This window comes from Sprattus sprattus (genome assembly GCF_963457725.1).
Source record: "Sprattus sprattus genome assembly, chromosome: 5".
NCBI lineage: Eukaryota > Metazoa > Chordata > Actinopteri > Clupeiformes > Clupeidae > Sprattus > Sprattus sprattus.
This window is the reverse complement of record NC_137924.1, coordinates 22,923,335-22,937,243: the sequence shown is the minus strand read 5'-3', so window position 1 is coordinate 22,937,243 and position 13,909 is coordinate 22,923,335. Positions and strand designations below refer to the sequence as shown.

At 41.0% G+C, this 13,909-nt stretch overlaps 1 protein-coding gene across 2 annotated transcripts in view; it reads left to right on the top strand.

Annotated features, from left to right (window-relative positions):
- Positions 1-1,618: 1,618 nt before the first annotated feature.
- The window catches only part of acvr2aa (activin A receptor type 2Aa), a 34,192-nt gene continuing 21,901 nt past the window's right edge, over positions 1,619-13,909 (top strand). For both annotated transcript variants that reach the window (XM_080838960.1, XM_080838959.1), the window contains exon 1: positions 1,619-2,935. In XM_080838960.1, the coding sequence (XP_080695086.1) occupies positions 2,881-2,935 (55 nt within the window). In that variant the 5' untranslated portion in view covers positions 1,619-2,880. The remainder of the gene's footprint in view (positions 2,936-13,909) is intronic.

Genomic DNA, 13,909 nt, shown 5'->3' with positions numbered 1-13,909 from the left:
CAATAGGTCACCATTTTGTGGGCTAAGAAAGTCTTAGTCTCTCCTTTGGTTTGGGATCATTGCCTAAAGTTGCCTTTCAGGTCTGAAGATTGTGTCTCAGATCTGAACTTGAAAGGAAGATGTGCCACAACCTGTTCAGACTTTGTAAAAGTCTATTACAGCTAATGAACATACCAGTGAAAGGTCTTTTTTAAAACACAAGGGAACACATTTATGGTTTAGGTTTACGTGATCTGTTTGGTCCTTTCTGACTGTCATTGTTCTGCATTTAGTGTGTACATTCAGCGTAACAAATTATATGAAGAAGGTGGAAGAGAAAAGGTGGTGAAATACTCTTGAAATAAAAATTAGCACAATCATTACAACTCGAACATATATTAATATGTCACATGGTATATCAAAGCATTCCAAAATGCCTCAGTAATGTCAGCCTCCCCCATGTTTTAAACAGCAAAAAAACCAAGAAGATGTCTGAATAGGAGGCTTTCATATTTGTGCGCAATGAAGTACTTGGCAGTCAGTGTTATTAATACCTCATCCATTTCTCTTGATAGCATTGTGGCTTTGTCAACCATTTTGAGCCATTTCTCCTTTGATCGTTCTTCCCCCACTCCAACAGCTGCTGTTTCTCTCTTATATGACCGATACACAAACCCTGCAGCACAACAGCAGCTGTGCAGATAGCCTATGCAACAGTGAAAATCTGATACTTTACACATGCTGAAGAATCAATTCATGTTAATGTTCTATTAAGATTATATTAATGCATGAAACAAAACCTGTAAGGGCATACCTTTTGTGGTTGTTGAGAGTTGTATTGAGATACTCAAGTGTAAATATAGGGTTAAGATTAAGATCTGCATTATTGGAATATTCTGCTGGAATATTAGGAGGAGGTAGGCAAATATGTTATGTGTTGATTGTTTTGCGTGCCACCCAAGTGTGTGTGTGTGTGTGTGTGTGTGTGTGTGTGTGTGTGTGTGTGTGTGTGTGTGTGAGTGTGTGTGTGACAGAGAGTGTGTGTGTGTGTGTGTGTGTGTGTGTGTGTGTATTTGAGTTTTATAATCTTTATAACATTAAAAAACTCAGTCAATTATCATATCATAAACAGTCTTCCAGTGCAGGCTAGTTCATATTTCTGCGATGAAAATCATAGATTAGAGCTTCAACTTTGAAAGACTTTATTATTTCTGTGAGATCATGATATTACATATATACTCGTACAGACATGTAGGCCTATATTATATTAGTTTAGGATCTTGAGAGTGTGGTTCCCTAACCTCTCGCTGTCCATGGACTCTATTAAATACCTGCGTATGCAAATGTTAATATTTAACAGTAGGCGTGATGGGCGTCCTCATTTTTTGTACACTAATTTTTACCTCCCTCCATCTTGGGGGAGGGTCTTTCCATAAAGATTTCTGTTGTAGCCATACACAGTCATAGATGCAAAGCTTATAGGCGTATGTCTACATTTTCTCTATTCTGATACGTGTACACTTCATGCCAATCAACCACATGCGCTGCAGAGTCGCGTAAAGTGGGAGGGCTAAAATAGAGGGCAGGAAAAAAAACAAAAACATTCCTACCAGCTGCCATCTTGAATACTGTACTCACGGATAGTGGGAGTCGGACTGCCCGGTAGGCAACGGGAATATTTTCGGTGCTCCGTGAGACCAACGACGGCAGGCCAGCACACTCCGGCGAAATACGTGGAAAGCTTTAACGCAGGAACACAGTGTTTTTGAATCCCTGCGCTCTACCACATTTCCATCTTCGTTGGTGGTGAAGTTATTTCTGAATATTATTAGCTTTAGCTTGCTGTCTGTAGCTAGCTCGTGCTCGGCTAACTCCCCGGATCAGAGCCAAGTCGACGATTTTTCGAGCTTTTGCTGTCTTCAAGTTCACGTGGACTATATTTCTAAGATACAAGACTAAGTGCACTTGGATCATTCAAGAATACGCTAGTGTGCATGCTTCTTTGGAAACATGTATGTTTTAATGGCAGACTGTAATCGATGAGAATTTTGTCCGTGGGGCAGCTACCTAGTTGCAGTTGGTTAAGCAGGGTTTGTGTTTTCACTATCAACTTTCCACTGGATTGACCGCGCGTGATTCGGTAAAGGTGGATTATTGATGACATTACATCTTTCTCATTTGATTAGTACCACTTATTTGACATTTCTTCTTTTTGGTTCCTAGTGACAGTTTTCTTAACTGTTGTTTGCAAACAACATATGCAATAGCTGTTAGATAGCTGACTAGGTAGCTGATATTCAAAAATAATTGTATCTTTAGTGTACTTCCATAACAAGTTGGCTTGATGGACAAGTAGCAAGACTGCTGACTTGGTAATTACATTACGTAAACGGTAACTTTACAATTTGGCGTGGTCTGAAATAATCGTCAGTATCTTGCCAAAGGAATTTCATAATGGAGCAAACCTCGCGTCAGTCCAACAATTCTGATCATTTGGGGTAGCATGTTTGTCGGTGGACTTTGCCCTAAGCAATACTTTTTGCGGTTGAGGGTTTTCCCTCTATCCAACGATAGTGGAGTGTAACCCTCAAGATACACCAACATCCGAAAATCCAGTATGCTTCAAGCCACAAGTAGCTACCATGTGCAGATATGTCTCATGGGAGTTATTGTCATTTACGAGTAAGTAGGAACTGGACAATCAAGGTTGCTTTGGACATTACTGAAGCCTCGTTGGAATGTGTGCTTTTTCACTGTCAGTCAGTGTGTGATTATATCTCGAACTGCTAAATTATAAAAGGGGCGACAAAAGACACTCACTGGGTTAGAATTTCGGAAGTCGTCGTTGTAACCTGGAACTAACCTGAAGAAAGAAAGGAATTGCAGCTTCCCAGTTCGAAAATGGGACCCGCAACAAAACTGGCGTTTGGTGTGTTTCTCATCTCTTGCTCCTCAGGTTGGTATTTTGGAATTGTGTTTTAAATATGTGTTTTTGTTATGAATGCATGACGAAATGTATCAAATCTTCCCAGTGTTTCCTGCCATAATGTCTCGCAAGCATACATCTTTCATGCAGGGTGTTGCGTGACATAATCTATTGTATAGTCATCACCAGGGGGTTGTTACTCGTGCTAGGCGGGAACGCGATCGAATATATTGGTTTCTTAAAAAAATCTGGAACCCTGGTTGTACCTTCCATTAACATCTGAACATCTTCCACTGTTGAAAGATAGTGGTGTTGTTTAAAAGTATTGCTTCCAGGCCATCCTGTAGCTAATCTGTGCCAGTGGTACAATTTAACGTGTGACATCTGTAATGCTTCTGGTTGGTAATATCTGTTAATCATTCCTGCGTGGCGTATCTGTCAGAGTAAACTACACAGAACAGCGCAAATTAAAATCATCTTGGGTTTATTGTTTCTCTAAAACACTCGGCAACCGGACTATATCCTCATTAACCACACCATTGCTGTACAGTAGCGTATTGTCCGCTTGGTCAGTCTGATACCATCAGATGTCGGCTTTCAACAGAAGAGCCTCCTTCTCAGATAAAACTGGAACTACAAAGCCGCGGGATTTGCATAACAGAAGCTAGATAAAGTAATCATATCTGCATCCAGACCTGTCCTGCCTTTTCCCAACAGAGTGTATTATTGTTATCAACAGTATTATGATCGTTCCATTTTATCCTGACCAAAAGTGTGTCCATGCAAAACCCTTAAATGAAGTATCCTGTAGTGGCACGCAGTGTAGTGGAATACTACTGACGTTCTGCGTTACCTATTTTTAGCTACAGAGTCTTACTCTTGCTTCGTTAAACTCTTGTTAAACCCAGAGTCTGAATTTAATTGCATTAAACAGTTGATGCAGCACACTACATGAAAAAGGTGCATTATTTTACACATGGCTATTTGATATCATCAGCATTACCTAAATATTGGTAGACAACCTCAGCAGTCACAAGAGTATAGTCGTGTCAAAAGTGTGCTTAAAGTGTGCTTAAAGTGTCACCCTGTAATCAGTTTTTAAAACGTACCTATACAATGCTACATTACTCTGCAATGTAACTATGTACTGTGTACATCAAACATAATGCTTCACTTAAGGGATTGAGGTGACCTAGTACAAATGATTCTTTACGATTCAAGAGTGTTTGCTTGTTCAGTTCTAACACTGCTAAAACACATATTTATTGCCTCTTTGCCCTCAACTTTGATTTGGTTTAGGCTTGTGAGGCATAAGCCGCTATGCTTTTATTTTGACAAGACTGCTAATACGCCATTTCTTGCTAGCCTATAGTGTGAAATAACAGTGCACACGACAAACAGGACACAGACACAAGATAGCTGGTCATTAATAACCCACATATGCCCTGAAGCTGTGCTTGGGCCTGTCAATGTTGAAATGGTTCAATGGATTGTTGTTTTGCCTGGTTTAGAATGAAGCACTGTTGTTTGGATGCAGCATTTCAGAGTATGCCTAATCCCTTTGAGAGTGAATAAATCTCATCAGATTGTTGTGAAGCCAGTGCTGAAAAAAACCCTGTGTTTTCAAAGGTCAGGCCACACCACTGTTATTCACACTTATACCTCCATCCACATGCCTATACATAATCCTAAGAAATCTTGTCTATTTGTCCTTGGAGACCATAACTAACCAAAGAATAATGCAGGGTAGTTTGTGTAAAAAAAAAAATCTTTTTAAATTCAATGTTCCATACTCTTGAACCAAACAGAAGTGTGTGTTTTGAGGACAGTGTCAAGGAAGTCTCCTGATTTGCACCTCGCTCTTATACCTGCGTGCTCATACATCATATATACAGCCGCGGAAAAAATTAAGAGACCACTTCAAAATTATCAGTTTCTTTGGTTTTACTATTTATTGGTATGTGTTAAAGTAAAATGTACATTTTAGTTTTATTCTATAACCTACTGGCAACATTCCTACCAAATTTCAAATAAAAATATTGTCATTTAGATCATTTATCTGCAGAAAAATGACAATTGGTCAAAATAGCAAAAATGATGCAGTGTCTTCAGATCTCGAATAATGCAAAGAAAACAAGCTCATATTCATTTTTAAACTACACAATACTAATGCTTACACTTAGGAAGAGTTCAGAAATCAATATTTGGTGGAATAACCTTGATTTAAAATCACAACTTTCATGTGTCTTGGCATGCTCTCCACCAGTCTTTCACATTGCCGTTGGGTGACTTTATGCTACTCCTGGCGCAAGAATTCAAGCAGCTCGGCTTCTTTTCATGGCTTGTGACCATCCATCTTCCTCTTGATCACATTTCATAGGTTTTTTATGGGATTCAGGTCTCGAAATTGGGCTGGCCATGACAGGGTCCTGATCTGGTGGTACTCCATCCACACCTTTACTGGCCTGGCTGTGTGGCATGGAGCATTGCCCTGCTGGAAAAAACACTTCTCAGAGTTGGGGAACATTGTCAGAGCAAAAGGAAGCAAGTTTTTCTTCCGGGACAACGTTGTACTTTGCCTGGCTGAGGTTTGTAAAAGACCATAAGGATTGAAAAAGCGGACTGGAGGGTCTTCTAAGTTTGTCTTCTCTGATGAGTCCGATTTCACAGTAGGTGCAAGACTCTCTGGCTTGTAGGCCTCTCCAGGTCTCCGTCTAACCATCAGACGACCATGTGTTGGGCAAAGCTGAAAATTGGACTCATCAGAGAAGACGAACTAGAAGACCCTCCAGTCCGCTTTTTTCAATCCTTATGGTCTTTTACAAACCTCAGCCAGGCAAAGTACAACGTTGTCCCAGAAGAAAAACTTGCTTCCTTTAGCTCTGACAATGTTCCCCAACTCTGAGAAATGTTTTTTCCAGCAGGGCAATGCTCCATGCCACACAGCCAGGCCAGTAAAGGTGTGGATGGAGTACCACCAGATCAGGACCCTGTCATGGCCAGCCCAATTTCGAGACCTGAATCCCATAAAAAACCTCTGAAATGTGATCAAGAGGAAGATGGATGGTCACAAGCCATGAAAAGAAGCCGAGCTGCTTGAATTCTTGCGCCAGGAGTAGCATAAAGTCACCCAACGGCAATGTGAAAGACTGGTGGAGAGCATGCCAAGACACATGAAAGTTGTGATTTTAAATCAAGGTTATTCCACCAAATATTGATTTCTGAACTCTTCCTAAGTGTAAGCATTAGTATTGTGTAGTTTAAAAATGAATATGAGCTTGTTTTCTTTGCATTATTCGAGATCTGAAGACACTGCATCTTTTTTGCTATTTTGACCAATTGTCATTTTTCTGCAAATAAATGATCTAAATGACAATATTTTTATTTGAAATTTGGTAGGAATGTTGCCAGTAGGTTATAGAATAAAACTAAAATGTACATTTTACTTTAACACATACCAATAAATAGTAAAACCAAAGAAACTGATAATTTTGAAGTGGTCTCTTAATTTTTTCCGCGGCTGTATTTATCATTTTAGATAGGTGTGACAGGCTGACTGCTGAGGTATTTTTCATTGTTCAGTTCTACACACACACACACACACACACACACACACTGGTTATGTGATGAGAAAGAGTGGCAAGTTATCAAAGGGGCATTTGAGGTCATGTACACGTAACTGTCAGATGAACACACTGAGAGTAAAACATAGGATGGAGTTTCCCCATTGACTTGTTGTGAGAAGTGCAGTCAGTTTCACCTGACTTCTAATTGGTCATTTGAGCGCTGCACAAGTTCATTAATGATGCAAGTCCATAGTCTTTGACACAAAGCTATTGTATCAGCTGGTAGCTGTATGGTATGTGGAGAGCTGATTTTAATAAAAGTCTATAAAACCTGTAGGTTATCACTAAACAACCGGTTGCTCGTGTATTTTAACCTCAACGGAGATACCATATCAAAGTTTCTCACCAGATACCTGCTTCTATTACGCTGTTTGTACAATAGAAGTTAAAGCCTCCCAGGACTACCCATTCTTGAGAACAACGTATTGTTGAAGCGATTCAAACAAGACATCACCCCAGAAATATGCCAACCTAGTATCTAGTTTCTCTGCCAGTGGCTGGCCCATGGTTCAAGTGATGCTTGTGGGGGAGTAGAACATTGTCCCACAGAAAACACAAATCCAGACAGATTAGCAGGGGACCATTAGAGAGCGACACCACTTCTGCGGCAAATCCCCAAAACAAAGATTTTTATGTAGGGGATAATACACATTTACCCCCCAAATCCCCTCTTACACAATCGCACTGCACACATTCTGATGGGCAATTTGGTAAGCCTTATGCATTTGTATACCCTTTCACTGTTGAAGGATTATGGAGATTCTCACATCCTGGGGTCTGCGTTGAAGACTGTCAAAAATACTCAATGAAGTTGCTTGTTATGGTGTAACTTGAAACATGTGAAACTGACCACCTAAACACTCAGATCCCTTTGGCATGATGCGATGCAAAGGCTTATTGATGAAGAAACCTCAGCTTTGGATGATGGTTTTTGCAGAAGTAATCCAGTTAGTCTACTTTTAGAAACTGTGGTGACATATACTGACTTGTTGTGAAGTCACTGTTAAGTGCATATATTACTTGCAGGGTCTTCTGTACAGCACAGAATCAACACACATTTCAAATGCATATTTCTCTGCGGAAACTACTTCCATCGGTTTCTCGCTGTAAGTCAGAAATAAATATGTGCCCTTCCTAGTATTAAATAAAAGGCCTATTTTGAAGTTAAAGTAGACAAATATATGAACATCATGGGTTTGGCAACCATTGGTTTTACAATGCCCCAAACTCAAACACAGTGATCATCATTAAACAAAGTGCTGTATGTGCAAGTACAAAATATCCTTTAGCCCTACTGTGCCCTCTTGCACCCTGATGAATGCTTTTGAATTGTTTGGAACATTAGCCAATAACCTGCCCTCAGAGAAGGAGTTTGATGCTGTTCTACCAAGCAAACAGCCAGTATGACCTTGTTGTACTTTTTCTCTTAACGTCTTACCTCTTCTGTGGCGTTCCTTTACCCAGATGGAATCAGCATGACTAGGGACATGATTCTTTAATGGCATTCTGACTGATGTTTCTCCACTGTGGTATCAGATGTCACACTGACCCTCAGTTGGCCAGTTACTTTATGTGTTGTTGACAGTTTCTTAAGTTATCTACAGCAGGGAATGATTGCATGACAAAAGATTTTTCCTCTTAACCTGCTACTGATCGTCACCAATTTGTGTATCTGTGTAACCTATTGCGCCTGAACTAGTTCACCCCGCATACTATGTCTGTTCCCTCTCTAGAATCTGCAAGTCTTTTACAGACGGTGGTAGGATCACTTCTACTATTTCAGACACAAAGACCACAGTCTCATTTTGTAGGCTTTTGAACAAGCAGACGCAGTAGCAAAATCTGACCCTTTAAGTCCAGACAGGGATTTCATCCCCGTCTGTTTGGCAATGAGGGGGAAATAACGCGAGTATGATCCCCAGAAAAATAGTGGCCAGAGCTTGTGTCCTGACCCCTCACTCTCTCAGTCCAGAACGCAGTCGGATGAGAAGCTATGAGCTTGTTTATGGCAAATTGCTGTCCAGAAGTGAACTAGTCAGTGCAGAGCTCAAGAAGGGGGTTAGGGAGGTGGAGTGGAAGGGTTAAAATCAGCTTTAAAGGGATTTGGAACGTGGTGTGTTAAAAGTGATTGACTATTCAACACTCCATCTCACGCGCCAAACCCAATTCATGTTTGCTTTCAGCATCGTCTTGCACGCTGAGATGGATTCTCCTAGCCCAAAACAATGCTTTAGTGAATAGTGTAAGTGTATTATTGTTCCAAATCAACAGACTTTGTAAGGTTGTTTGCCAAAGTGATCGTGTCAGAGCAATGTTAAGTTAATATATTAAGAGGATGGTTACAGCTGGATGTGACGTTTTAATCTGGAATCAAATTGGGATCTGCCTGTCCAGTCGTTCTTGTCGTCAGGGTGACACTGAGCATAAATAATTGTTAATTTTGTGACCGCATCTTTCCTGAAACAGCATAGAGGGTTGAGAATAATTTTTACAAGCCAAATAGGTAGGCTGTAATGAACATTTTTTTTTTAAATACATTTTTTGTCATTGCTAAGAATAGTCTAGTCTTAAATATCACCTTTTGAAGTAATTTAACATGGTCATTGCTCTTGATTTTTGTAAGGAGTGTCCCATAAATAGAAACACACAAATCCCATAAATTAAATTGTATTCTAGAGAAGTGATGTTCATAACTAAGCTAGCGAAGAACACCACCCTCTTTGAATCCCCTGGCCAGGCATGAGTCCAACAATAGTGTTTTTCTCGTTTCTGTATGCATTTGTTTTGATGATTAAAGAGGATACTGAGAAATTCCCTACCACTGTGGCTACTTGCCTGTCTTATTTAATCCAGCAGGCCTTAATGTTTCACATTATCGTGGGCTAATTGGCCATATTCCCTTGGAAATTAAAAATTGATAATGTACTGCTAAGGACATCTCTCAGCTCTTGAGGAGATGGAAAGTCAAGAGGTTAACAATGTTTGAACTCATTCATCATTTCATCATGCTTTTCAAACAAGCTACAAGACCAGAAAATGCTCTGCTGAAAATATCATAGACATTTGAAATGGATTTTGCAATTTAAAAAGAAGACCGTCTGATGCACAACATTCTTTCATCAGTAGTTGTTTCAGGGGGAAAAGGAGCTCTGAGGTGAACACGCTGAAATATATCTCTCTTTTAAAGCAACCTTTGACTTTCTGGACCTTGATAGACAAGACATGCTAATCAAGCTAGCCAAGTCTTGCCCAGCGGTTTTTTTTTTTTCAGGACCTCTTTGCTCCGCCTTTACTCCCTTCTCCCTGCTCTACCTAATCCATCACCTGTGTTCTTGTGTTTGAGTGACATCTTTGTAACCCAATCTCTATGTTTGCGCTCCTCAGAATTTCTTATTGGTTAAAGTCGGAGACTCACTGAGAAACCTCAGAAGGAAATACCTCCGTATCGCCGCTCCGGCTGCTGCTCAATGAACCGGGCCTAATAGAGGCCTTCTTGCAGATGTAACCACATTATACTTCTGTGTACCTAAAAAAAAATTACTTTCAGTGGATGCTTTAGAATGGTTGTAGCCTGATCCCTGTATCACAAATCCATGCCTGTGTACGTGCATTGATTGCCCAACAGCTCGGATATGATTTGGCTTATCAGCAAGGAGAATACGACGGACAGCTGTCCATTTCAGCAGTTTTATCATCAGACTTTTGGCAACATGGCTGATGTTTGCTGCCATTAGGCTTTAAGTCCTCGCCCAAAGGCTCGTCTTAGTGAGGAATGCCACAGACTCGCATCACCACTTCAGGGCTTTAAACCTCTGCTCCATGCCTCAGGGGCTTCCTCCCCTTAAGATAAGGAGATGACATGTGGTCTTTTGGGTTATTAGTGACAGATCCGGGTTTGCATTACCTTTTGTCCAGCACTTCCACCCTCAGGGCTGTTTTTCGGTTGCAGGCATACCCCGAAATTTCAGGGAAGAGGAAAATGAATTTCTTTCCTGCTAGTGGTCACTAGAGGTTATCTAAAGGAAGGCGCTTGTAAATGTGCTCAAACTAAATCTAGCCTATTTCAGCGATCCTGTCTTTTTTTTTGTTGTTGTTCTGTTGGAGACGTCATTCTTGCTGGGTGTTTATAAATTCAGAATCATGAAGCTTTGTGTGCATTTCACTGCGTCTCCAAACAATCAGTAGTTCTGTGTCGAAGCATACAAGCCAAACAGACACCCCCTTGACTATGACTAAGTGGCACAAGTGGAGATGCTCTGTTGCAGAGTGTGTTATGACAGCTTCACAAGTTATCCTTTTGAAAGGCCATGCCTTATTTATACGAGCTTCAGCATTCACACAAAGATCTCTCGGTCAAATGATAAGTGGTGGCCACGAAAATGGAACAAGAACAGTGCCTCTCAAATTGGGATTGCAGTGAAGCTCTTCAGATGCTTTTGTGTGCGTTTGTCCATATCTCGTAGTTAATTAATCTTAACGGCTTACAGTATGATGCCGCCGGCCATGCATGGTTACAGCAGACTTGATTACCACAATTTCTGTGTGGCTGAAAAAAAAAAGATTCTCACCTTTCTCATTTCTTCAAGTACCTAAACCTTAAGTCCTATGTGACTGCCTAATAAGTGATGTAGTGCCACTGTATGTGAGACATGTACCTTAATATGTAGGGATCCCTTTGGCTGGTTCTACTCTTCTTTTCTCCTTGGAATAGGCTACATGAAGGGCTTCAATAGTCCATTTTAAACTAATCACATCATTAATAATAAATATCATTTGGTGAATAAATGAAGACATGATTTCATTTTCAATAAATCTGCTAATAAACAGTGTTGCATGTCTGCAGATGGGAACATCAAGGACATGGCTCTAAGTTTAATGGCTGTAGCAGTTGAATTCAACCGCATGTTTATCAGAAGCCTGATCTTGGCCTCTGGTACCTCATGTGACCCTGCCACCTCCACCAGGCATAGTTGCTCCTTCAGCAACCCTGCGCTCAAAAGAGCGACTCTCCTTGCTCAGACCTTGGGTTAAGACTCACTTAGCCCTGCCCTTGCCAGCATGGCAGCCCTTAGTGCCAGTCCCAATAGATCGCCTTCAGAGCTGCAGGCTGAAGGTCTCTCTGGGTTCAGGGTTCGACCCCGAGGCGCACATGAGTGACATCTCCGAAGGAGAGACTCGGTTATTTCGTGTGAAGCACGGAGGCGGGCGGGGGGCTGTTTGTTTGATCTCAGCTGTTGGCCCAGATTCGGAGGCGTACTGTAGCGAGGGAGCGTTGAGGGGTCGATGCGCATCTTCGGCAGCCATTCCACTCCTTGGTGCGGGTGTGACAGTAATTCCAGCAGATTCCCTGTAATCCTAATAATGGCGACTTGTGTCTTCACAGCTAATCCCCCAGGATTTATTCCTACCAAGGGGTAATTAGCAAATTAATTCTTCCTAAAATAATTGACATAGTACACACTCCCATTGACTTGATTGCACCATTTGGTTTTTAATGAGCCATTTTATCATAGTTTTTATGAGTGTGCTGTTCAATGAAAATGTGTCTGAATGAAGTGGGCACAATTTGAACCGCTTGGCAGTAGTTCTCATTAGGGAGAGATTAGATAGCTTTCGCAAAAGGTTAACAAAACACGGAAAATAAAAACAAAGATTTTTTGTGCGCTTGTGTCAATAGCATGCACCTGAATTATGTACTGCCTCCTGTACCGCACATTTGTAGTTTGATAAGGGGGAAATGCTCTTAGTCATGACCATCAATCCTATGCAGGCAATCATTTCCAATATGATATATGAAATGTAACACTTAATTGAATACATCACAGATTTAAATACAGTGGTATTTTTCTTACCAGGCTAAGTACATCAGTTAGAAAGCAATTACAAGGGTTTTATCTGAAATCTATTTAGTTCCTAGTAACATCCTTACTTGTATTTGTGGTAGAGGTCATGTGATTGCAAATAACATGGCCTCTAGATTAATTCCACACGAACAGCTTATCCTATGCAGGTCTCTCAGGTTAAGTTGCTGCCCCCTCCTCCCATCTCTGGGTCCGCTGGCGCCTCGGCGTCCTCGTCCTCCTCACTCAACCTGTGTGACCAGTTTCAAGATCACAGGTTGCTGTCTATGGCCACTTTGAAGGACCACATTTTTCACATTATTATTCGTATTTCGAGTGGTTATTTATTTATATTCAGATTAGCAGGAATAGATGATGTGATTGATTGGTTTTATCTGGAATATTGCTTGGTTTGTTATCTTGCTTTTTGAAAACACTCTCTTGGTCATTAATATAAATGATGCCTTATCTTTCAATGAGCACATTAAAGTAAAACAGGGGATTAGACAGGACTAACAATGAGATGTTTCTATGCACCCTGTAACTACTAAACATTCTTTCCACCTTGTTCATTTACTTGTGGTTTGTGCTGTACGTGGCTAAACTATCGTCAACCCATGAAAAAACACTTTTCTTTGTCATTGGCTCCTCTTACATGTTTGGAGGCTAACCGCAGTCCCTAGTGAATGCAACATACATTTTTCTTTGTGTTGAAAATCTCACCTAACCTCAGAAGTTATCCTTTACAAAAGGCGGAAGTGCCGCTGGTAGGAGAATATTTGACATTGTTTCGCTTCACCAGCAGCCACAGTGGCACCTTGTACACAGGTCGTTTGGGTTTTATGTAACCACAAAACAGTTACTGTAGTACAGGCCTGACCAGTGGGAACTCCATGGATTTTTACATTCACTAGACAGAGATGGTTCTGGAGCCTGTTGCTCCTGGTTAACCTGAACATGAGGTTGCTGTGGTGTGGGGTGAAATGATCGTGTGCAGGGTGCATGTTCAGAAGGTTGCTATTGCTGTGGTGTGCAGTGAAATGGTCGTGTGCAGTGAAATGATTGTGTGCAGGGAGCATATTCAGACTTGCAGGCCAGAGGCACAGGGGGAATGCCCATATTCATGACTTGCACAAAGACGAAGCCGTGTGTATCTGTGTTCCTATCTGCATCTGTACTTTTGGTAATGGTAATGACGAAGTAATGTTCATGAGATCACTTATCTCTGAAATGGCTTCCTTAACCTCTTTGATGTTTCCATTTAACAGGATGTCCCAGCATACAGCTCAAGCCATAATGCCTGCTACGCTCACCTGACGAACAGCATTCTGATGCCAACAGATTTGATTTGGCTAATCAAGAGATTAAATCTCAATCAGAAGAAGGTCCATTCTTTGTCCATCGGGAGCCTTCACTCTTCACAAACACTATTTGGTTTTTAAGCTATATGAAGAAACTTGAGCCGTTAGCCAGTGGTCACATCACCAGCTGGCAGAGGGTTTGACACGGAGCTCTGTAGCGTGACTGAATCTAATATC